Source organism: Coffea eugenioides, chromosome 3, assembly GCF_003713205.1.
Source record: "Coffea eugenioides isolate CCC68of chromosome 3, Ceug_1.0, whole genome shotgun sequence".
NCBI classification, from domain to species: Eukaryota; Viridiplantae; Streptophyta; class Magnoliopsida; order Gentianales; family Rubiaceae; genus Coffea; species Coffea eugenioides.
This window is the reverse complement of record NC_040037.1, coordinates 40,136,460-40,161,506: the sequence shown is the minus strand read 5'-3', so window position 1 is coordinate 40,161,506 and position 25,047 is coordinate 40,136,460. Positions and strand designations below refer to the sequence as shown.

General features: G+C 39.6%; 1 protein-coding gene and 1 long non-coding RNA gene across 10 annotated transcripts; one reads left to right on the top strand and one right to left on the bottom strand.

The window, feature by feature from the left end:
• Window positions 1-1,666: 1,666 nt before the first annotated feature.
• On the bottom strand, window positions 1,667-16,962 carry LOC113765711 (LRR receptor-like serine/threonine-protein kinase ERECTA). Of its 9 annotated transcripts, none has more exons than XM_027309957.1 (12): window positions 16,871-16,962; window positions 16,655-16,702; window positions 16,487-16,558; window positions 16,238-16,309; window positions 16,042-16,113; window positions 3,599-3,670; window positions 3,407-3,478; window positions 3,241-3,324; window positions 3,085-3,153; window positions 2,713-2,813; window positions 2,158-2,399; window positions 1,703-1,760 (listed from the first exon to the last, which is right to left on the bottom strand). In XM_027309957.1, exons 1-11 carry the CDS (start codon window positions 16,942-16,944, stop codon window positions 2,194-2,196), a joined length of 942 nt encoding a protein of 313 aa, XP_027165758.1. In that variant the 5' UTR covers window positions 16,945-16,962; the 3' UTR covers window positions 1,703-1,760; window positions 2,158-2,193. The 9 variants fall into 9 exon arrangements, 7 of the variants coding, with proteins under 7 accessions (XP_027165760.1, XP_027165758.1, XP_027165756.1 ...); XM_027309955.1 differs by having other exon boundaries at window positions 3,599-3,687; window positions 16,047-16,113; XM_027309956.1 differs by having other exon boundaries at window positions 3,241-3,312; window positions 3,599-3,687; window positions 16,047-16,113.
• Window positions 16,963-22,788: 5,826 nt separating this feature from the next.
• Window positions 22,789-24,003, top strand: LOC113764473. The gene is made up of 3 exons (XR_003467624.1): window positions 22,789-23,300; window positions 23,622-23,682; window positions 23,814-24,003. It is a non-coding gene; the product is annotated as an uncharacterized LOC113764473 (long non-coding RNA).
• Window positions 24,004-25,047: the final 1,044 nt, after the last annotated feature.

Genomic DNA, 25,047 nt, shown 5'->3' with positions numbered 1-25,047 from the left:
ATAGAATGAAGAGGGAATATATGGGGATCGGGGAACTAATTTATGAATCAAAATCTTGACGTCAATGCATAGAAAATCTTTCAATTAATAAAAAATCTTTAGAGAAGACTCTAGCCAATTTGGGATGTATTTGTAATTGGGGTTTAACCAAATATTTAGTGTGTCAACCAAAGGGAAGATTTTAGCAGATTTTGAAGTGTGATAAAGCTACCTTTTTAAGGTGCTAATTGCCCTCTTAGAGGATTTGCTACCAGTTAAACTATCCCTACAATACAACTAAATCTGAAGAGTTATGAGTTAGTAAAGTTTGAAAATTAGCCTTAACAATTAAAACTCAACAAAGTGAAATCCAGTTATAAATAAAAATTTGAGTAGACTTTCAATTTAAGGAGAACAAAGTAGTTAAAAATCTAATTGAATAGGGAGGACATACCTTGGTAGATAAAATTAAACAAGTATGTCTGTTACATTGTAGATATTGAAAACGAATTTAATTTTGCAACTATTTTCTGGAATTAGTATAATTAGATAATTATGAAAATATTGTATGGTACCCCTTTACCAATTGCTAGTTGGTAAAGACTCTCATCATGAAGCACCTGTAAATTGTACAAAGCAAATTTGAACCCCCAAATATACAGTTTCCTAAAAAATAACTATACAAACATGCAGACTAGATACATACATCACAGACACACACATATATATACACACACGCATATATATGCACACACTTATGTATCTTTATTCTTCACACAGTTCACTAATGATGTGCAGATGTGGGCAGCAATTTTGTACATGTGCATAGATTGCTTTTTCGAGACAGATCTTAAGTGCATCAATTTTTACACATCAGAGAACGAGCTAATTAACTTCTCTTATCTATTGCTCAACATTACAAATTACTTCCTTTCCTAATAGTCACATCTTCAAGTTTCAATTTTTTCATAAGAGTGTTCCATCTACATACTAATGAACTGAAACTTTTGGCTGCAGATGTGGGCAGCAATTTTGTTATAAATTTGGCCGTTTGCGGCATCCGGGTGCATGTAGTCCGCTATATGAAGAAGAGGACAGGACTTCATTCAACTGTTATGAATATTTTGGCTTGCTATTTGTCCTTGCAATATACTGGTGTATTTTTTTCTTTATTAAAAGTAGTGATTAAGAAGCAGCTGAGGAATAATGCCTATGAATACTAGTGCTACAAAATTAAGCGAATTAGACGATTTCACGTTTTTCACTACTTTTAGAACGTATTCTTTTAAAAATTAATATTCTATACACTGACAGTGTATACACTTTTATCATTGGATGCATGACACAGAATCCAAATTTGAATTTGATACCCAAATTTTGTACATGTGTCGTGCATCCAACCATGATAGTGTATACATTGTTAGTGTATATAAGATTTATTTTTCTTTCAAATGAATATAAAGTTGGATTATTATAACGCTAATACCTTTATACAAATGAACAATGAAGAGAAGATAATCAGACGTTATATTCATTTCATGTATCATTGTTCTATTGAATGTGTTTGGTGATACTGCAAACTTTTAAAGAACTTTAAAGAAGATGATTTGCTATTAAGATTGTGGCCCTATAAATTGATTAAATGTCCGAAGTTCAAATCTCTTTGAAGTACAAAATTACGTGATACATGCTGTGAAGATTCATAAAGATACTTATAACACTCGCTGCAGATTGGAAGCTCACTTGTTTATCTACTTTTCCATATCCTATTTCTCTGCTTCCTGCAGATCCAACATACCAATAAGGAAAAATTTAAATCTTTTTTTTCGAAAATCAAGAACATAATCAAAAAATCAAGCCTTTTTTGCAAGAAAGAAAAATAAAAAAATTTAAATTCCTTTTTCTGCAAGAGAAGAACCCATTGAAAAAATGGAGCATTTTCGTCCAAAAAAGAAACGAATAACAAAATCAAAATTTTTTAAAAAACGGAGACCCAATACATTAGGTTTCAGAATTCACAAAGAAATGAGGAACAAAAATTACACATTGCAATTAGAGGGGTAGACAAAATTTGCCTTCAGTTTGAGGATTTTTACATATGTATACCTCTAGGAGGATTTTTCACATCATGTGAAACACTGGCTTTCATTGTATACCGAGGTATTATTATAGATATACCTTCTTCAAATGTTGACAATACAGAAACATGTTTCTTTAGCTTGCCTTCTGACTGAGTAATGACTTTAAACAAAAAGTTATCATTGGAATTTTGTTGTACAACTGGTTCGATAGCAATACATTGTTGCCTATCAGCCCTTTTTTTCCATTCTGTTGTAGAAGTGGCTCAATAACAATAGGCTGCTGGTTATTGTAGTCACTGTTTTGCAGCAGCTCACATGAAACTGGAACTTCTTCTACACCTATAACAGTGTAACGTTCAGTATAGCAGTGCAACGTCAGACAAAGACCACGTTCAAGTAAAGTCTGGATATGAGTTAAAAGCTTTCGATAATTTACACTGTGTTCATCATAATGAAAATTACAGTTTTGAGTAAAATACTGGTGTGATCTGAAAATTACACTGGAATGATTTCTTCATTCACATTTGTTTCTTACAGAATTTGGTCTGAATTTACACAAAGATTTTTAATCATCTATTTAAGCTAGTCAAGCAGGAGACTGAATAGATTAATATAAAGGCAGAACATGAAACATATATACAACAGCTTTTACTTTCTTGTTGGTTTATAGAAGACCTTGATGTAGCTGCTTTTCTTGCTTTCTCTTTTGATAAGCTTCCCTCTGTGTGACTCGACGAGCTTCTTTTTGTTCCACTGATAAGGAAGCATATCTTTCTTTTAATTTTCAATTGCGAAGAATCTTCTTATTCGTCAAATTTGCAAACGCATCACTTGTAGACATTGTACACTAAATATCCAAAGTTAACACTATGCATGACAATAGCAGGCCGATTAAATTCGAAAAGGCAGCAAAATGCAAAATCTAGTTTAAAGGTGATAGCATAAATAAGGCCAAAAAACAAAAGGATTTTTGGAAAGGAATAACAAAGCCACCAGGATAAAGCAGGAATATGCAAGCACTTACAAGGTATCCACTTGCAAGAAACCGATATTGAAGGGAATCTCACCAGTCAACTGATTATACGACAAATCCCTAGGAATGATGCAAAAGCCAGTTCAAATTTCAAAACACTAAAACCAATTCAAAATTTGGTTCAAGCATTTTTGTCGAGGTACATACAAAACCTGGAAGGCTGTACAATTTCCAATATTCTCTGGAATAGAACCAGTCAAGCTGTTGTTTCGGACATCACTGAACAGACAACTGAAACACATGAGCAATGAACCTGATCTGATGTAGCAGGCTGGTGATATATCAAGTTTGAAGTAAAGCACAGGTGACTTACAAGTACCACAGGCCCGTGAGCTGACACATATTTGGTGAGAGAGTTCCAACCAACTTGTTCCCACGCAAACCCCTGTAAGAGCACATAGCCGCACACGTTTTTAAACTAAACTTGGATCCAGAACTTAAAAAAATAGTTCATTAAAACATAGTAGTACTTGAATACACTTAAAATCCAAATTACTGTACTCACAAATATTGCAGTACTTCATTCCAATATATGAGTCTTGGTATTTCTCCGCTCAAACTATTTTGTGCCAAGTCACTGGAATGGTACAGTTTCTGACGTTAAGTACCAAAAGCTTAAGTAGAAGAAAAAAAAACTCTCATTTCCTCTAGAGATTAAATTACTCTAAGACCAGTAATATCTTGAACTTACAGAACTTTCAAGTTAGACTCCTCTCAGTGTAGAGGAAACTCTCTCTCTTGGGTTTTGAGCCTCCCTTCCCCCAGTGGTGGGAACTTCAGCTTTTTCAAACTTCTTCAAAAAACACAATCCCCGCAACTCATCATTCATGGAGAACAATCCAACTACAGATCACAAAGGTCTGAATCCAACACAGAGTTAATATAGCACTTTTATTATTGAAAGTTCGTGGAGAATGTCCGACTTAAGGAAACACTAAGCATCAACAAGTGGTGGCCCAAGTTCACAAGGGATGTCCGACCAAAGGGAACAGTACGCATCTTAAATGCCATGGCCCTGTGGTACGCTAAAACTTGTCCTCTTGATGGCCCTGGTATCATCTTTTTCTTGCTTTTGTCCTCTGAGGTAGTGTTGTTCTGGTAGCTTTTTTCTGGTTCTTTGTTTTTCTTTTTCTTCTGTTGGTGTTTGTGCAAGTCTTTCTCCCTTCTGGTGGACGTTATACTCTGGTTCTTTGTGGGGTGGTGACAGGTGCCGAACCTGTACAATAATAAATACCTACTCGAGAAAAATACAGATTTTGTATATAGCGGTGAGTATGGTCGAATCCACAGGGACTGGGGATAATTTGTTTCTTCTAGAGTCCAAAGTATGGGGGGTTTTTGGATCAAATATTAACTAAATAAATTAACTGCAGAAAATAATTAATTTAAAGAAATAATTAGAGAAACTCTAGCCAAGGGTATACTTCAGAAATGGTTCATGCACTGATCATTGATGCAGAAATAATTCCAACATTTATTAATAGATTAGTTATAGTTGTCATGCACGCGATAAACAACCAACCCTTCCTTAATTTATCGATAGCTAAGGTACGACCGTTAGCTATTTCCCTAACCCAAAAACAACCCCAGGTATGACCGTAGGATTTAATTTCTGGTTTGCATTAATAATTAGAAATGCCCAATCCTAACCAACAAACACGCTACGAGGGTTTGTCTAAACTAGATCATATGCTCCCCTGACATAAACCCAATTACGCCAGTTGCTACTGAGGTAGAGATAACGAACAATTACGGATTCAATTACCCCTAACTAGCAAATAGCCTACGTGAATAATTAAATATTGCGCATCTATTCAATCATACACGATAGCTATAACAACAATTTAAAGCAGAAAACATATAAATACCAATAAATGAAGGAAACAATTAAAATAATTTAGATCTCACAGTTATGGTTGAACCAAGTCTTCAGTTGTCCCCTTGACTAGAATTAAGAGATTAGTCCTCCATTAATGGAGAACAACCATGCGAAAGAGCTAAGAAAAGAAATCTAAAACTATGCTAAAAACTAAGCTAAAACTATTGATTCCTAACCTCTCGTACGTTTCTCCCTTTTTAAAAGCCAAAAGGAAGTCTAATGCTATCTCTAGTGGTCCCCACACCAAATTCAAAGTCCTGTACCTTTCTTTTCCTAGAGTCCAAATGACTTATGCTTCTTATCCGTGGTCCCCGCACATGTGGACAAAACCTCCAAAGTACTTGTTTCTCCAAGTCTCTCTACGTAGCTTCTTTTGAAGAGCCCAAATGGCTAAATGCCTTTCACTAGCTTCTGGTCCCCACCAATTGAAGAGCCCAAGAATTGAAGCCCTTAGAAGTCTCCATATTTTCCATAAAGTCCCTCCTTTTTGGTAGTTTTCTGCTTCATTCCTGAAATTAAGTACAGATACCAAATATGAGTAAATATTAACAATTAAGCAATATTTGGCAAGGATAAAAAGGGAGATTAATAATAAAATAACCAACAATTAACACCCTATCAGGTGGAAGGGTAATACTCTATTGAACCTCTGTCTGTATCCATGGAGGGTGAGTTGACTGAGCTGTTACAGAAATTTTCCCTAGCTGGAAATGAGCTCGCTGGAGCTATGTTGAATTCGGAGGATCTTAACAGTGGAGTTAGAGAATGTGAAGGAAGCTTGATAGGTAGAATTATGGGGGAAAAAGTAGCCAACTTTACAGGGGTAAAGAACTTTGCTGCTGCTGCTTGGAGCTACCCCAAAAACTTGATTGTTATAGAACTAGGGCCCAACTTATACCAGTTTAACATTCCTAATTTGGAGAGAGATAGGATTGTGGAAGGGGGTCCGTGGGTGATAGATAACCAAGTGATGGTTCTTAGGAGGTGGTCAGAAGGGATTGAAGAAAATTATGGAGCTTTTGCTATAGCTCCCCTGTGGGTGCAACTATGGAACTTGCCTGTACATTGGCTAACTAAAGAGGTGGGAAGGAAGATTGGTGCTGTTTTTAAAGGAGTGAGAGAGGTTATTATACCTCAGACTGGGGGAAAAGAGGGTAGACACCTCAAAATCCTGGCCCTCGTAGACCTATCAGGACCTCTCCTTAGAGGTACAGTAGTTCAAACAGCAGGAATTTTTAAGTGGGTAGTGTTTAAGTATGAGAGGTGTCCAGACTTCTGTTATAATTGTGGAGTGGTAGGCCATAGTGAAAGATCTTGTAAAGAGCAGAGAATTACGGAGGCTAGGCTCTCTGAGAACCAATATGGCCCATGGATGAGAGCAGGTAGTATCAGAAGCCCCAGTAAGGATAAACCTTTGAAAGCAGAGCTGAACAAGGACAGAAGATATTGGAAATTTCAGGATGGAGAGCTGGTGGAGAGAGAGAGGAGCAGGTCGCAAACAGGAGTTAGGATTTTGGAGTTCCTGGAGAATGCAGAGAAGGAAAATAGAGCTAAACAACCCCTGGATAAGGAAGGGGAGGTGAAGAGATTGGGGATTCCGAATAGTAGCACACCTAGGAATGTTGATGCTAGTACTAAAGAAAGATACTCTGACGATGGTTATCAGCAAAGGGTCCTGGGGAACCAGGGAACTTGCTTGAATGATCATGTCAATATGGGTGAGAGACAGGAGCTAGCAAGTGTGGAAGTGAGGGAGGAGGACATTGACATGTTACCACCAGGGATAGATCAAGCTGTCAGGATCCAGGATCATGGTGTTGGGGAGACAGACAGCCAGGAAGATCTTCTTACTATTAGTAAGATCCAGGAGGCAGCTAAGAAACAGATTAAGAGGTCCTTCAGGAAACTGAAGCCTCCAGGTGTCATTAGAAGGCCCTTGAAGGAGTTGTCTGATCAGGATATTAACCTCATAGGGAATGGTAAAAGGAAGTTGCTGCTTTGTGATGAAGAGATGGAGGACTTACAACACCAACAAGTAGGTTGTAAAAAGACCAAATCCGTGTTGGAGGTTACCCAGTCTGTGAGGGAGGGAGAGGAGGAGGGGCTCATCCTGAATGGGGCCCCCATGCAACTATGAGAGCCTTGGTGTGGAACTGTCAAGGAGTGGGGAGCCCCTTGACAGTTTCCCATCTGAGGGAGGTGAATAACCTCCTCTCTCCAAACTTGATCTTCTTAAGTGAAACCAAAAATAGGAAACCTGTAGTAGATAGGATAGCTAGGGGTCTGAGGTTTGATAATAGTGCAGTGGTAGAAGCCATGCATAAGGCAGGTGGGATGGCTTTGCTGTGGAAGGAAGATACTCAAGTGGTTGAGGTGTACCAAACTGCTTTTACCATTGAAGCCAGGATTGAGGATATGGACCTCAATTGTAATTGGTGGTTTATAGGTGTGTATGCGAGCTGTGATGCTCAAATCAGGAAGAATCAATGGCAGGTTCTCAAAGAGAGAAGCAGATTATGGGGAAGTAGATTTATGATAGCAGGGGATTTCAATGACATTCTGTCTAATGATGAGAAGTGGGGTGGTGTGGCTAGGGAGGAGAGGAGTTTTAGAGACTTTAAGGATTTTCTGGCTCATAACCATCTGATTGACATTGGGTTCGAGGGTCATCCTTGGACCTGGAGTAATCACTGGGATAATGATGGTGAGGTTAGGCAAAGACTGGACAGATGTTTAGGAAGTATTGAGTGGTACCAGATTTTTGATAAGGCTAGTTGTCAGCATATTGACACTTACGCCTCTGACCATAGTATCTTGTGTTTAAACACTTGTATGGGGGGGGAAAGAAGAAGAGGTTCTTTTTTGATAAAAGGTGGCTTCAAAGGGAAGAGGTGTACCAGGTAGTGGAAAGAGCTTGGCAAAAAGAGGAAGTTGGATCCCGTATGTTTAAGGTTACTAGAAAGATTAGGAACTGCAGGATTGAACTTCTGAAATGGAGAAATACTTTTAATGCCAATTCCAAAAATAGGATTCAGGAGATTAAGAAGGAGCTGGATAGAGTGAAAAACTCAGATTGCGAGAACAGGAAAAAAAAGATTGCAGAGCTTAAGCATCAACTCAAAGTAGCCTACTTTGAAGAAGAAAATTTCTGGAGCCAGAAAGCCAGAATTAATTGGCTAAGAGAAGGTGACAAAAACACCAAGTATTTCCATGCTCACGTTAAGGGGAGGAGATCTTACAATAGAATCAGAAAATTGCAGAGGGAGGATGGCTCGTGGACTGAGAATGAGGAGGAAGTTGTTTCTGAGATCTCTGATTATTTTCGAGAGCTTTTCACTGGTGGAGATAAAAGGGATATATCAGAGGTTATAGAGGGTATTCCCTGTTCCATAACTCATGAGATGAATGCAAAGCTAACTAAACCAGTAGAAGAGAAAGAGATAAAAAATGCACTTTCTTCCATGCAGCCTGAGAAAGCTCCTGGACAGGATGGTATGCCACCCCTGTTCTTCCAAAGATTCTGGAATATCCTTAAAGGAGACATCATTCCTGCAATTCTTTTTTTCTTTAATACTGGTTGATAGAACGGTTATTTGGCGTATTTTGCACTACTATCTTGTCCTAATTTTGGCTATTCACGGTACTAAGAATTGGAATTTCACTCATATTCGATATTTGTGTGAATTGTAGGTGGTAAGCATGGAAAATGATCTCGCGGGGTGAATTTCCAGAAGACTTACCGTTCCAAGGTGTGGCCACGCCTTAGAAGGTGGACGAAACCGAAAGCCGGACCCTGGTCCACGTGAACCGCGAGGAGCATGGGATTAAAACTCCAAAAGCTAGCTTTTGTTGCAATCAATTGGGCCAGACATTTGTTTTCTTCTTGACTTCTCTTGGGCGGCGCTACATATAAAAGGAAAAGGAGATTCAGAATCAGGGGAGGAAGACCCTAGCTTTAGTTTTCTTTTGGCTACTTTTTGTCAGACGGCTCCCTTCGCTTTTGTTTTCTTCTTGGGCAGCAAATTAGATAGGGAGATTTACATCGAATCAAAACGGTAGCTTTAGTTTTTTTTTTTCCCCAGGCGCTAGACGTCCCTTTCTCTTTTGACTTTCAACTTTTCCGCTGGACAGTTCCTTCGTAGCTTTTTGCTTTGTAATTGCGATTCTGAAGCAAAGACGAAGGCAGGGCCTTCTCTGTTGTTATTGCAATTAATTCCTTTCCCCAATTCTTCGTCAAATAATTGAATGAGTTCAATTAAATCACGCGGGATTGACACGATGAGGAGCGGCTAATTCTCTTCTCTGCCCAAAGGTCGACGCGATGGCGCAGTCCATAATATCTGTGAGATCTAATCAAATCTTCATTATTCCTTCCAAGTTATTGCTATTCGTGCGTTTTCTGAATTAATTGTTCATGGGTATTTTATTAATTGAATATCAACGGCCGGGTATTTGATTTAATTTAATAGCCTATTGCCATGTTAATTAAATAGAATCCGTAATTGTTCATTTAGTTAGCACCTCGTGGCAACCACCATAATTGGTTTTATGTTAGGGAAACGCAAGATCTAATTTAAATAAACCCTCTTAGCGCGTTTATTGGTTAGGGTTGGGTTCTTCTAGCTTTAATGCAATTGGGTAATTAAATTCCTTTGGTCGTACCTAGGGTTGTTATCTGGTTAGGGAAGCAGTCAATGGTCATACCTTGACTGTCGAAAAGGTAAGGAAGAACTGGTTGTCAGAGCTTATTGATAACTATAACCAACCTAGTGATAAATGGATGAAATATCTTTGCATCGATGATCATTTAATTGGACCGTACCTGAGCAGTTGATCCTTTGGGTAGAACTTTTGTTAATTGCTATTTTCAGTGAATTGTGCTTTGTGAGTTAGTTTTGAATTTTGTTTGTTTTATTTTATTTTATTTTTATTTGCCTCCCATTGAAAATCCCCCAATTTCGTTCTACTAATTTGGAAAGAAATAATTTCCTACCTGCTCCCTGTGGAATCGACCCTACTTGCCATTGTACGCAAAATTAGTATTTTTATAGACAAATCCGGTATATCGGATCAAGCAAACTCTTCGGGAACAGGGTGAATCAAGTAACCCATTGCACACCTAGGGTCCCTGCTCCAGTACTTGGATTTGTTCTATAATTATTTAATTGAGGTGGTAATTAGGACTTTTTAGTAATTATTATTGCACAGGGTCGGCACCTGTCAATTTTTGGCGCCGTTGCCGGGGAGCTGGTGTTTGGATTATTTGTTTCTTTTCAAATTCAGTTTTTGTCTTATTTTTATTTTATTCTATTCTTCTTGGTATTTTTGCTAGTTTATGCCCCGTTCTTCTCGCACAGGTGAATTAGTATACGACCCTGAGGTTGAGAAGGCAGCGCGTAGGCGGAGGCAAGAGACCAAGAGGCAAAAAGAAGGGCACTTATTTGCTGCAAACGAGTCAACGGAAGACGAAGTAAGCATGGCCAACACCCAAACATTGAGGGAGCTAGCTGCCCCGGAGCTGACTCACCAGCCCTTATGCATCACATTCCCCACTCTGGCTGAGAATACTGCTTTCGAACTGAAGTCGGGGCTGATTCACCTCTTACCTTCTTTCCATGGTCTCTCTGGTGAAGAACCCCACAAGCACGTCAAGGAGTTCGAGGTGGTTTGCTCTAGTATGAAACCTCCTGGGGTCACTGAAGAGCAAATTAGACTGAGAGCCTTTCCGTTCTCTCTCAAAGATGCAGCTAAAGATTGGTTGTACTACCTACCAGCAGGTAGCATTACCATATGGGCACAGTTGAAGAAGAAGTTTTTGGAAAAATTTTTCCCTGCATCCAGGGCTGCGAGTTTGAGTAAGGAAATCTGCAACATTAAACAGTATCTCGGGGAGTCCTTGTATGAATATTGGGAAAGATTTAACAAGTTGTGCACTAGATGCCCGCAGCATCAAATTAGTGAACAACTGTTAATCCAATACTTCTATGAAGGACTCCAATCAACTGATAGGAGTATCATTGATGCAGCAAGTGGGGGAGCATTAGCGAACAAAACACCAAGGGAAGCATGGCTACTCATTGAGTCGATGGCAGAAAATTCTCAACAGTTTGGCTTCCGTGAGAGTAACCCTACCCGTAGGGTCAACGAGGTAGAGACGTCGTCCATTCAACAGCAGATATCGGAACTGACATCTTTTGTACGACAATTAGCCGTGGGAAACATGCATCAAGCAAAGGCCTGTGGAATCTGCACAAATGTGGGCCACCCCACTGACTCATGCCCTATGTTGCAAGAGAATGGGGCTGAACAAGTGAACATGGCTGGAGGCGTGCCCGCGCCTCAAAAACCGTACGACCCATACTCCAACACGTATAACCCTGGTTAGAGAGATCACTCCAATTTCAGCTATGGTAATAGGCCACAAAATGCATTCCCCAATCGTCCACCAGGTTTTCAGCAACCTTGGCAACATAAGTCTCAACCCTCGTCCTCAAGCTCAGGGAGTTCTTTGGAAAAAATTGTCAAGAGTTTGGCCACGACTACCACTCACCTCGTCACGACCACCACTCAGCTCCAGCAGGAGACTAGGTCCTTAGTTGCAAGTACTACTCAGTTCCAACATGACACCAAAGCAGGCATGAAGGACATGGAGACTCGCATGAGTCAAATGGAAACTGCCATTAATCGTCTGGAGTCCCACGTCTATGGAAAATTGCCATCGCAACCTGAGATAAACCCCAGAAATGTAAGTGCCATGACATTAAGGAGTGGCAAGGAAGTGGAGGGGCCGAAGGTCACGAACTCAAAGAGTAAAAGTGAAGACGAGATCGAGCAGGAGATAGAGGAAGAAGGACACATTCGTGGAGGTCCTGAGGTAATTCTCACACCATCAATACCCGTTAAAGCTAATTTACCCCCTTTTCCTTGCAGGTTGGCAAAGACGAAGAAGGCAGAGAAGGAGAAAGAAATCCTGGATGTGTTCCGCAAAGTTCAAGTAAACATCCCCCTATTGGACGCGATCAAGCAGGTACCCAAGTACGCAAAGTTCTTGAAAGACTTGTGCGTTAACAAAAGAAAGTTAAGGGGTGATGAAAGAGTGATGGTAGGAGAGAATGTATCAGCTGTACTTCAAAGGAAACTCCCACCCAAATGCGGAGATCCAGGTATGTTTGCTATCCCCTGTAAGATTGGTCATTCTAGTATCAAAAATGCCATGATAGATTTAGGAGCTTCTATTAATGTGATGCCTAAATCAATCTATGATTCCCTAAATTTAGGACCTTTAAAAGAAACGGGGATAATAATTCAATTGGCTGATCGTACATGTGCTTATCCGGATGGGATAGTTGAGGATGTTTTAGTGCAAGTAGATGGATTAATTTTTTCTGCTGATTTTTATGTGCTTTACATGGATGATAGAAGTGCCCCAAATCCATCACCCATTATATTAGGAAGACCATTTTTGAGTACTGCCCAGACTAAAATTGACGTTAGTAAGGGTACTCTCACGATGGAATTTGATGGAGAAATAGTCCACTTTAATATTTTTGATACAATGAAACATCCTGTTAACTCTCATTCTGTGTTTGCTATGTATACCACTAATCCCTCTGTGCAAGAATTTTCTAAGTTTGCTTATAGGGGTAAATCCAAGGTTGCTGCGAACAAGTCCTATAGGATGAAAGCAATTCATGAGGTGAAAATGGAGAGAAAATTTAGGAAAAAAGTTGCACTCAATGGCCATGTGGATCCTGGAGGAGGGCCACCAATTACAAGGAAAATTCAATTACATCCAGACTAAAGAGTGGTGTTGTGTCTAGCCAAAGACATTAAAGAAAGGCGCTACTTGGGAGGCAACCCAAGGCTTCTTTTGTTTTAATTTTCTTATATTTTTGAAGTTTTTGTTAAGTGTTAGTGTCATTTAGTGGGTTGTTATTTTGTGACAGGAGTTGGCAGCTAGACATGCCCATGCTAGGTCATCACACCTAAGGAATGGAGTTTTGGAATTGACGGTCAGACGACTATAACTTCTAAGGCGTGCCCACGCCTTCCAACCCTTTCGAAAAAGAAACTTCAGTCTTCTCCTTCCTGTTGGTGTTGCGTCCGCCGCCACCACACCACCTTGTGCACACAGCCGCCTCACCCCCCTCCGCCTTAGTATCTCATTTTCCCCCCCCCGGAGCCAGGAAAGTTTCTCTTCTTTCCTCCTATTACTTTATTTTGTCTCTTCTACATTGAGGACAATGTAGGTCTTAGGTGTGGGGGGAGTGGCTTCCATTAGTTCTGTTTTTCACTAGTTCTTTTTTCCTTACTGGTCATATGCTTAAATCGATTAACCATACTGTCATCTCCCTTATCCCTAAAAGGTTGCATCCTACTTGCTTGAAAGACTTTAGGCCTATTAGCCTGTGCAGTGTGATCTATAAGATAATCTCTAAAATTCTGGCTAACAGGCTAAAATCTGTCCTAGATATCTGCATTAGTAACACACAATCAGCTTTCATTCCAGATAGGCAGATTCTGGACAATGTGATTATAGCTCATGAGTATATGCACTATCTTAAAAATAAAAGGCAAGGGTTGGATGGATACATGGCTATCAAGTTGGACATGGCTAAAGCCTACGACAGGGTAGAGTGGCATTTTTTGCAGGCAGTCATGCAGAAGATGGGATTCTGCTTTCAATGGATCAACTGGATTACGGCGTGCATGCATTCTGTTACTTACTCTTTCAACTGCAATGGGGAAACCAAAGGGTACGTCTCACCAGGGAGAGGATTGAGGCAGGGAGATCCCTTATCTCCCTACCTCTTCCTAATCTGTTCTGAAGGTTTTTCAAGCCTGCTCAGAAGAGCAGAACGAAGAAATGAGCTAACAGGGTTGAAAATCAGCAGGCAAGGGCCTATTATTACGCATCTCTTTTTTGCGGATGACTCACTCATATTTTGTAAGGCCAGCACCCAACAGGCCACGGAGATTATGAAAATTCTCAAGACATATGAAGAGGCTTCAGGTCAGCTGATTAATCTTGATAAGTCTGCTGTTTTCTTCAGCAAGAACATCCCGCAGGAGCAAAGGAGGGAAGTATGCTGTGCTCTGGGTGGAATGGGGGAAATGGCACAAGGGAAGTATCTTGGTCTTCCAATGGTGATAACAAGGACAAAAAATCAAGTTTTTGGCTTCATCAGAGAAAACATTCGAAAGAAGCTCCAGTGTTGGAAGAACAAACTGCTAAGTAGTGCGGGCAGGGAGGTCATGTTGAAGGCTGTCTCTATGGCAATGCCGACATATGTCATGTCTTGTTTTAAACTGCCAAGGAAGCTTTGCAAAGACATCACCGCATCAATGGCCAACTACTGGTGGGGGGAAACGAATGGAAAAAGCAAGTTACACTGGCTATCTTGGAAAAAATTGGCTTTGGATAAAACTGAGGGGGGTTTGGGTTTCAAGGATATAGAGGCTTTTAACAAAGCTTTGTTGGGGAAACAGATTTGGAGGATTTTAACCAAACCTAACCTCCTACTTAGCAAAGTTCTCAGAGCAAAGTATTTCCCCAAAGAGTCCATTTTCATATGCAAAGCTCAGAAAAATGCTTCTTGGTTTTGGCAGGGGCTTCTAGGAGCCAGAAACTTTATAGAAAAAGGTGTCATCAGGAGGATTGGGAACGGAAGGAGCACAAACATCTGGGAACATAAATGGATCCCAGGAACACCTACTGGCAAGCCTACTACCCCACGACAGGGTAACAATTCTCTGAGGAAGGTGCAGGAGCTTATTAGCCTTAAGTGCTGGAATAGAAACACCATTTTTAGTATGTTTAACCAATTTGATGCAGAGAGGATCTTGAGTATTCCGATAAGCCTAGTAGGCAGGGAGGATAGCTACTTCTGGCAACATAATGGGGGAGGTTGTTATTCGGTCAAGTCAGGATACAACTATCTCATGAAGGAGAGGGACAGTGCTGTGAAGGTAAATACAGAAACAGCTGGGCCAAGCATAAGGGAAGGAAGTCAACAACTGAAGCAGATGTGGGACACCCTTTGGAAGTTAAACATAAAACATAAGATTAAGCTATTTATCTGGAAATGCATTACAGGAGCATTGCCAGTGAAAGAAGCCATCTTTAGAAGAACAGGAATGGGGGATCCAGTTTGCAGAGCCTGTGGGGAGAGTCAGGAGACAGTGGAACACCTCCTATTGAGCTGTCCAAGTACTTTGGATATATGGAAGGTGGCCCCAGTTCAATGGGATGGAGTTAGTGATCAAAAAGGAGATTTCAAGAGATGGTGGTGCAAGATATCAGAGGCGAAATCAAGACCAGAGGGAGCTCAACATATTGGCCTAACTGCTAACATTTTATGGCAAGTATGGAAAGAAAGAAACAAACAAGCTTTCGAAGGTACAATCAGAAGGCCACCAGTGAGAGTAATGAACAAGGCTCAGCAGGAATGGTTGGAACAAGAGGAGCTAAGGCAAACCAAGGATAGAAGGAGCACAAAAGAAACAGCTTCTAACCAGACAGAGCAGCATCAGGAGACGGATGAGGAGTCCATAGTCCTTGAGGTGTTCCCGACAAGTCAGCAAAGGCAAATGTCAGTGGGAATTGGAGTCATAGCAAAGACATTTTCGCAAACAAGGATTGCAGAATGGGCTTTGAAGGAGAGAACACTTGGAACTAAGCTCCTGGACGCTGCAGTAGCAATTAAACTGGTCTTGTGTAAAGCTTTGGATCAACGTTGGGACAAAATCAAAATTTTGTCCCACAACAAAGCGTTACTGAGACAACTTAAGAATCCGAGCTCACCTGACAGCTGCTTAACAACTCTGGTTGATGACATTAGCGCTTTACAGAATATGTTTCGCATGTGCTCTTTTGAGCTGGCTAGTGAAGGAAGTTTATTAAGATGTAAAAGGTTAAGTTCATATGCCTTAGGCATTATGTTGGATGAGGAACGTTTCTTTCCTCAGTGCTTTTGAGCACTAATTGTAAAGTTTCTCGAGCCTTTGCTCGCACCTGTTTACTCCTTTTAGTCAATGGAAAATCTTATCGTTTCGTCAAAAAAAAAAAAAGAACTTTCAAGTTAGGAATCTGAGATAGTGTAGAAGGAATTGGACCAATCAACTGATTATTTTTCAAGATCCTGGCACCCACACAAATAATAACTGGTTTCAGACACCAAGCCAGATTATAGCAAAGAAAAGTTGCGCAAGAAAGTATGTTGACACAATTTTCGTAAATAGTCTACAACTGCCAAACAAACTTACAAGAATTCTAGTTGTTTCAGCTTGGAGATTGAAAAGGGAATATCCCCATACAGCTCGTTGAAGGAAAAATCCCTGGTCACACGTATCCAGTAAAGGTTTAACCCAAAAAAAAAAAAAAAACTGAGCACAATTTGAAGGACATCTAAAAAGACTTAATCAAGTAGAAATGGCTGCATAGGTTCTACATGCCCTAGCAAATGTACTAATGTAGCTACATTAAATAAATGTTAAGTCTAATCAGGAGCTTACAAGCTTGTCAAAGCAGAACAATCACCAATCTCGTCTGGGATTTGTCCAGAAAGACGATTTCCCCTTAGATCACTGTCACATTGTTATGTGAAATCAATTTCCATAATAGTAACTAGTAAAAATGAAATCCAAAGATAAAGAGTAAAGCTACAAGCTTGAAGACAGTACATTGAGAGCAGTAAAGCTACAGGCTTGTTTATTCGGGGTCCAATCTCCCTGCACAATTCAAACATAAAAGTCATATAATATTTGATCATACAAGCATGCAAGTCAAATAATAATTGGGTTTTTGAACATTCTCATTCCAAATGATTTGAGGGATGTTAATATCTTTATGACTACGCAATAAGAAGGGTATATTAATGCAATTAAGGATAAATGTACCTAAGATTGAGGATCATTTGCAATTCGCCTTTCAGCATGCAAATATATTTCATATTGCTTGAGGATAATTCCATGCTGTTGGATTAGCAAATCCAAGGAGTAAATTTCAGCATTATATGGATTTTATATAATCTTTGGGAAAATTATTTTATACCAGATTGTAATCCTAAAATGTCAGAAAATCTGTAAATTCCTTCATATTATGATGCAATAGCTCCGCCACGGTCTCATGTTTTCTCAATAAGAAATCGAAAATCGTTAAAATAAAAAGAGAACATACAAGTACATCAACTCAAGAAACATGGTAAAAATTAATAGTTTTAGACGGACACATAGGCATCAATGTAGTTGCAAACAGTACCTTCTTTGAAGCAGATGAAGAAGCCTAAAGCTTACAATTTTTTGTCCTCCCAATCTCTCATACAATATGTTTATTCATTTTTCCTTTTTCTTTGCTTTGGTCCTTGCTCCTTGCACATCCAAACATAAATAAAATTCGGAACTTATTTTCAAAATCCACAATACTTTAGCAAACATCAAGAATTCAATCACACTAAGATATCCGTTTTGCAAAAACAAATTTCAGCAAAAGAATCAAACCTTTTTTTTCCTAAGCACAAAAACCCATTAAGAAAATCAGTAGTTCTTTCCAAAAAAAAAAAACAGAAGCAAAATCAATAACCTAGTAGAGAAAGAGCAGGCAATAGAAGCAGTTAATGACATTGACTGGGAAACAACTTCCCAACTTGGCTAATAGAAGCAGCCAACAAAGATTGGAGGGCTGAGGTCACCTTTTGTAATTAAGCCCTTGTAGGATCAAGTTAATCTATAAAATGACATCTAATGTTTGTGGAAAAAAGAAAAAAAAAAAAGTAGAGAAAGAGCAGACAGTTGAGTTTTTGTAAATTTTGTTCTCGCAACCCCATGAGAACCCAACAAAAGGGAAACGGAAGCACATGAGGCAATGGCTTGATAAGGCGCGGTATATCGTCTGATAAGGCCACCAGTTGAATTTTGTACTTGTGAGTAGTAAATTGGCTTGAATTAGTAATGGCCGACAGAATTCAGAAAAACGGTCTCCAAGACAATTTTCCAATTTCCCACACCAAAAGTAAAAAGTTATTGTAAAATGACACTGTTAGATATGAGTTGAAAACATATAGTCCATTCAATGAGTATTTTGAGGGATGCAAATGTAATTAAACAAGAGAAAGTGAGCTGGCCGATAAAAATGAACATCACACCTCATTAATGCTTCTTGTAAATGCTGCAAAACAGCCAATGTTCCACTAACATTCGGCTAAGCCTTGCAATAAGCAACAAGGAGTTGTAATAGCTCCAAGAGAAAGAACAACGAAAAGGCTTGGAGGACAAAAATGGCTCTGAAGAGAGCAAACGAATTGTAACGAACACTCTAATCCACCAAACGTCTTAGCTCCAAGAAAAAGAACAACCAAAAGGCTTTAAGGACCAACATACCCCGGGGAGAGCAGATGAAAAAGCAATGAACAGGAACCACCAAACGTCTGATATGAAGTTTTGTTTGGGGGGGAGGGGCGGGGGGAGAGTGGGAGACAGAATGTGATTATTCGAAAGCTCATGGGTGGCAAGGTGTGACTAACTTTAACCCAATAAATTTCTGTCCAAAAGTCCTTATTTTCATTTGTAATGGTGAAATCCAACAGGGCTGGGACTCATTAGCATTAAAATACTCTACTAGATCAATCAATGCTTTGTGCCTACCAAGACCGTGAAACAGCGAAAGTCGTGCTATCCAAAATATAAAATCGCAGTCGGTGAGATGTAAACATCTGTTCACATGGCTGACAGTGAAATACACATAAAAATTTGTCTGAATCATTAGTCCCTCAATAATTTTCTTTGCTCTGGGCTCAATACAGAAAATTTGCAACCATTTACAGAAAAAGTCATAAACTGATTGAGAGAGATTCTTTGCAAAGCCTGGCGATGATGGCTTCTGTTTCTGCTTTTGCTGCTGCTGCTGGTTCCAGTTTGGATCGCCTTGATTCTGCGTTGGAAGGATTACGGTCTCGATCATTTGCAGTAGAAAAAGTTTACAATGATTGGAGGTATCTGAGGATTCTCTGGCAATCCTATCACAAGAGGAGCGGTGCTGCAGCCGGCCTGAAGATTGAAGCTACTGCTGAGGAGATTGCCCAGAACCTTGTTCGTTTTTGTAATGGAGAGAAACTGGGAGACAAGAAGTCCCCTGAATCAGAATCCCTCCTGGAATTAGCCCGTGATTGCAGCACAAAAACCAAGCTTTTGATGGCTGAAATTGGAGAAGCTCTTGACCGTTTGTACCTGTCCTGGTCTTCAAGTGGCCGAGACAGCAGCATCAACAGCTCATTCCAGATCCATCTGCTGTCGCCTGCACCTCTTGATGTTTCCTTTTGGCCAAGTTTTGTCAAGCATTTGCAATCAAACGTGCTCCGGATCTCACGGATTGCGGCTGAATATTTGGGCAGTGAACATGTTACCGTAAGGAACCAAGTCTATTCCTTGTACGACAGCCTCAAATCACTCGAGCATTACGTTGCGCCATTATTTAGTCACCGCAATTTCTCATCCCCTGGGGGAGCAGGAGCGGAAGCAGGAGCAACACCAGATGATGCATTGCCTAGTGTTGATGCTTGCCTTGGCCATGTGGTATCTGTGGTCCTACGAATTGCAAATCGGTGTTGTGATCACTGGCTGGATTGCAAAACAGGCCAAATCCAAGTGGAAAAAGGTGAGTTGACTAAGTTCGTGGAGGATTTGCATCACGAGATTCATCCTAGGAATCCCTACTTCATGGAGTTCCATCTCAACTTCCTTATGGCTATCTACCGTAGCAGCCACAGGAAGGACGAGGACGTGGATTTCGTGATGCAATTCTGCTATTATCTGTTCAACTTCGAAGGTGGAGATTTCCGAGATGAGGTATCTTCCCTGGTAACCCTTTTTGTCAAAACTAATGCTAAACTGGATGATAGGGATTTTGTACAAAGTTTCTTTCCAGAACTTAATGCAGTGCTCACAGAGATGGTGTCTCTCTTTGAGGCGAACAGCAGGGAGGGGGATAAACTGGACAACTCTCCTCAGTGTTCTGAGTTACTCACAAAAATTTGTCTCCTCAAGGCAGAGCTTTTACTCGTGGTACAGATCCATAACATCAACAGCAGCAGTTCCTCCTTTTCTTCCTCCTCCACTATGCTTTCAGATTGGGAAGATATTATATATGAGTGCAGGGAGCTCCCTAGAAATTTGAGCAGATATTTCCAAAAGCTACACCATGACCAGATAGAAGATGGGAAAAAGATGTCGGCGTTTATTGAGTCAATATTCCAGGAGGTAGAGTTTCTTTATCAGTCATTTAGGCACCAGGAAATCACAAAATCTGCAGTGAAGAACTCACTTCTCCCACTTGTTTCTAAGCTTGTGATTTTCAAAGAAGAGACATTTCTCATGGAATTGCTACAGTTGAAGAACGGTGGTGATTCAACTTTCATGGCTTGTGGGAAAGAACAGATTGCCCTCCATCTTCAAAAGCTCAAGTATATTTCACAGATCCTGTTGGATGAGCGGAGGAAGGACAGAGAGAGCGTGTTCAGACCCTGCTTGTACTTTAGGAAGCTGACAAGTTTCTCTTACTCTTTTTTTATCACACAAGATAAAATGATCCTTTCATTCTCTGCCCTGTTATATAAGGTGAAGCATCTGATGAAGGCAGAGCTCAAAGAGATTATTCCTGAATTTCCAATGTTTGATTTCCCTAAGACTTGCAAACTGAGGTTCCTTGATTTTCTGTTGACAAACCTTGAGGAGCTGCTGACGTGTCGTCCTACGTCAATTGCATCGGTGAAGCAACACTTTGAAGAGATTCAACTACATCTCAAGTCACTGAATACTTTTCTGTTGAATGTTTCGAAATTGGACATTGAAAAGCATCCAAAGCTGAAAGATCTTGGTGACTGTGTGAATGATGTGGCATATCAAGTGGAGTGTATTGTTGACTCAATTGAGGTGGATGCTCAACCGCAAAATTTCTTCTGGTTAATTGATGTACTGGAGGACATAAGACTTGCCAATGAGAAGGCCTGTGGAATTCATTTGCCAACCCCCGATGCAGAAGTCCAAGATTCCAAAATTGTCAACCAAGTTCCAATTGACAAGTTGTCAGGGGATAGCACGCCAACAACTGATGAATTTGTGGTGGATCTCGAAGATGAAGAACAGTTTACAATTAACAAACTTACTAAAGGAACCTCAAAGGCACTAGATATTGTTTCTATTGTTGGAATGCCTGGTTTAGGCAAGACAACATTGGCAATAAAAGTATACAACAGTAAAAGCGTCATGGATCACTTCCATCAGCGTGCATGGTGCACCGTTTCCCAAGCATACGAGAAAAGGCGACTGTTGATTGAGATCTTAAACGGCGTTCATGGGCTTACAGATGAGATACACCGAATGACGGATGATACTCTTGAAGAGAAATTGAAACAGGCCTTGCTCAGAAACAAGTATCTCATAGTTATGGATGACGTTTGGGATGCTCGAGCTTGGAATGACTTGAAAGATGCCTTCCCGAACGATGGCAAGGGAAGCAGAATTCTCTTGACGAGTCGCCACCGTGGAGTGGCCTTGGAACTCAAACCTGATAGTGAACCTCATTCACTTCGCCCATTTTCTGAGGAGGAAAGTTGGAAGTTGTTGGAAAAGAAGGTGTTCAAAGGAGAAAGTTGCCCCAAGGAGTTGTTGGAAGTCGGAAAAAAAATTGCCCACCGCTGTCAAGGACTGCCTCTGGCACTTGTTGCTGTAGCTGGTATACTGAAAGCCCCAGTAAAGAATCCAAGTTCTTCGGAAAAAATAGCAGACACCTTAAGCTCAGAAGTAATTGATAATCCAGAAGCTCGGGAAGCTCGATGTAAGGAAGTCTTGGAAGTGAGCTACAACCACTTGCCGGAACATCTAAAATCATGTTTATGCTATTTGGTGGTTCTCAGTGAAGAAAGAGATATACTTGTCCGCAAGTTAATACGGTTTTGGCTTGCAGAAGGGTTCATACCAAGACCTGAGCAGAAGAGTTTTGAAGAAGTCGCGGAGGCTTTCTTGATGGATTTGATTGACAGAAGCTTGGTAATAATCTCCAAACGAAGGTCCAACGGGAAGGCTAAATCATGTCGCCTTCATGATCTCATACTTGATTTCTGCAAGTCAAAACTCAAAGATGTGAGGTTCTTTCAGTCAGTAACCAGGTCTAGTGAACCATATGCATCGTTTCCTAGTTCAGATTATGGTTTTGAATTTGATTTTCACCATAATTCACGTCCTGTCTCATTTTCATCCTATCGGTTGGCGATGTCATTGAAGCGCAGCCATTTTGTTGAATCAAGACCTTTTGGCCCGGGCACACGTTCTTTGTTGTTCTTCGCCTCCACAGATTCAGAACCCAGATGCCCTTATGACATCTCGTTCATTCGCCAGAACTTCAAATTACTCAGGGTGTTGGATTTTGAATGCATCAATGTTGGTGTTTCTTTTCCTGCAGAAATAGAACAGTTGGTTCATCTAAGATATTTAGCAATTGGGGGTTATTTGCGATCTATTCCACCATCGATAGCCAGTCTCAGGAGATTGGAAACTCTTATCGTGAAAGGTTTGCGTGGTAAGATCATCTTACCTAGTACTATTTGGCGCATGACAAGTTTAAGGCATCTTTATGTTACTCCTCACATTGCTTTCAACTGGGATGATGAAGAACAGCTTGATGGCCGCTCCGAATTAGAAAACTTGGTCACCTTATCTCGACCATCTCTTTCTTGTGGTGAGGATGCAGACAGGATGATAAAGAGGTTTCTGAATGTTCGCAAACTGAGCTGCATATTTTTTGAATCACAAGATTCATCCACGAATGGCAATCAGTTTCCCAGATTGGACCATCTAATTCATTTGGAGTCACTCAAGATATTTTACTACGGGAGCCCTCTTAATAATGGCAAGTTCAATCTCCCGGAGAATCTAAAGGAATTGACTCTATCAAACTTTCACCTACCATGGAGTCATATCTCTGCAATTGGAAAACTAGAAAACCTAGAAGTTCTGAAGTTACTTTCCGGTGCCTTTGATGGGCCAACATGGGAAATGGAGGACGAAGAGTTCCAGAAACTCAAATTCTTGAGCTTAGAGACACTGAACCTTGTGGAATGGACTGCCTCTTACGAACAACTTCCCAAACTTCAAACACTTGTCTTGCAAAATTGCAAAGAACTTGTGGAAATTCCTGATGACTTTGCGTACATAACCACGCTGAAAACAATTGAAGTTCACTGGTGTGAGCAGTCCGCAGAAAAGTCCGCAAACAAGATCAAGGAAGTAACTCCGCAGATCAAAGTTGTTATCAGGAGTTCATATTCAAAATCATCAGGTTACTTTATTCTTCACTAACTTGTTAGTCTATTTAATGGATTCTTAACAATTTCTCCATTTCCATCTACTTGAAGACACGCAACTAGCTGAAAAATTCTAAGAACTTTAAACTGCTGGATTGGAAATATTTTTTAAATCTTAATAGGAATTCACTTTTTTTTATTACTTTTCCTTTTTGATAGTCTTGAAACTAGGTACATGTTATTCTGTTACCTCTGGAAGTTTTCATAATTGACCACTTGTAATTTCTTATATTTTAGTTTAGCAAACCATGTTTGATTATTGTTCTCTGAGAGCATTCTTCTTTGTCTTTTGACAGGTTCAATTGATGAAAAGCCCTGATTTAGATATCCCAGACAATTGGTGCTCACAGAAACGAGGTTGAGATCTATAACATGAAAAGCTCAGTTGGAACTTTCTAATTTTATTTTCTAGATTATGATTGTAAGCTAAAGTGTTTCATTCAATTCTGGGACTAATGTCTCAATATGACTGATTTTGATTGCTACAGGGGGTTGTTTATGCCGAATCTGTGGTGAATTCACGAAGCAAGAAGCAATTCTGGATGCTTGTTTCATAAATTTATATGCAGTTTCTTGTTATCATCTAGGGCCATTACTTTTCACTTGTTTTTGTCTTCGATCGTACTCATAAGGACATTATTATTATCATCATCATCTTGTTCATCAGAGACCATTCTGTTGGCTGATAGAATTTGTTGATGTATTTGGTGGAATTTTTGGATGAATGATATTTTATTGGCGTAATAGTCCAGCAGCTCTCTCTGCTGGAAAACTCCAAGATCCTTTATCAATTGTCAGTTTTGCAACTCACAACCATAAAGCTTTTCCCACTAATTTACAACCTGCTTGTATTACATCTCAGGGTCATCCATTACGTTAGTCCCATCCCCCCCCCCCAACCACACACAAAAACAAAATCCCTTCATTATAAAGTGAATTTTGACTCCTCTGTCGCTACGCATAATAAATGCATAGGAATTGGGGTAATCATTCGTGACTAAGTTTCAAGTTCAGGAAGTGTGGAACTGGCTGAAGCTTATGCTGCTAATCTAGAGAAGCTGTTAACCTTGCTGGAACTAATGGTAAAGTAAAACCTCTATAAATTAAAAACCTTGGAACCATACAAATTTTATTAATTTAAAGAGGTATTAGTTAATCAATAAGTTGATAATTTATTAATTTATCGAGCATACTTACAATTCAAAGAAACACCCATTTAATCAACAAAAGTTTTATTTTATTTTATAAAAATATAAATTATTCTATTAATAAAAGGAGGCTAAAAGTCTAAGGAATATAAATCAACCCATATCTACTTGATTTGCAAGCATAATTTAATTCTATAAATGTCTTCAATGCATGTATGTAACTAATATTGTTTTTCTATTATAAAGAGGTCAAAATTTCTTAGGAATATTAAATGATATATGTCCAGTTCCATTCTATTAAATATGTACAATGAATTACATTAACAATATTACGGTATAAATGATAAGGTAGTCTTCTTATAATAAAAAAAAACAATTTCTTTTATATATCTCATTGTTAAACTATGACTTTCCATTGAAAAGGCATTCATAAATCAACAATAGACTCATATTTTTGAAAAATAAGAAAATATGGTGTAATTTTAGTGAATTATTAATTTATGATATCGATGGGACCAAAGGGTTACGTAGGATTTTCAAAAAATTTTATTATCTTATTATTTTATCAAAATTA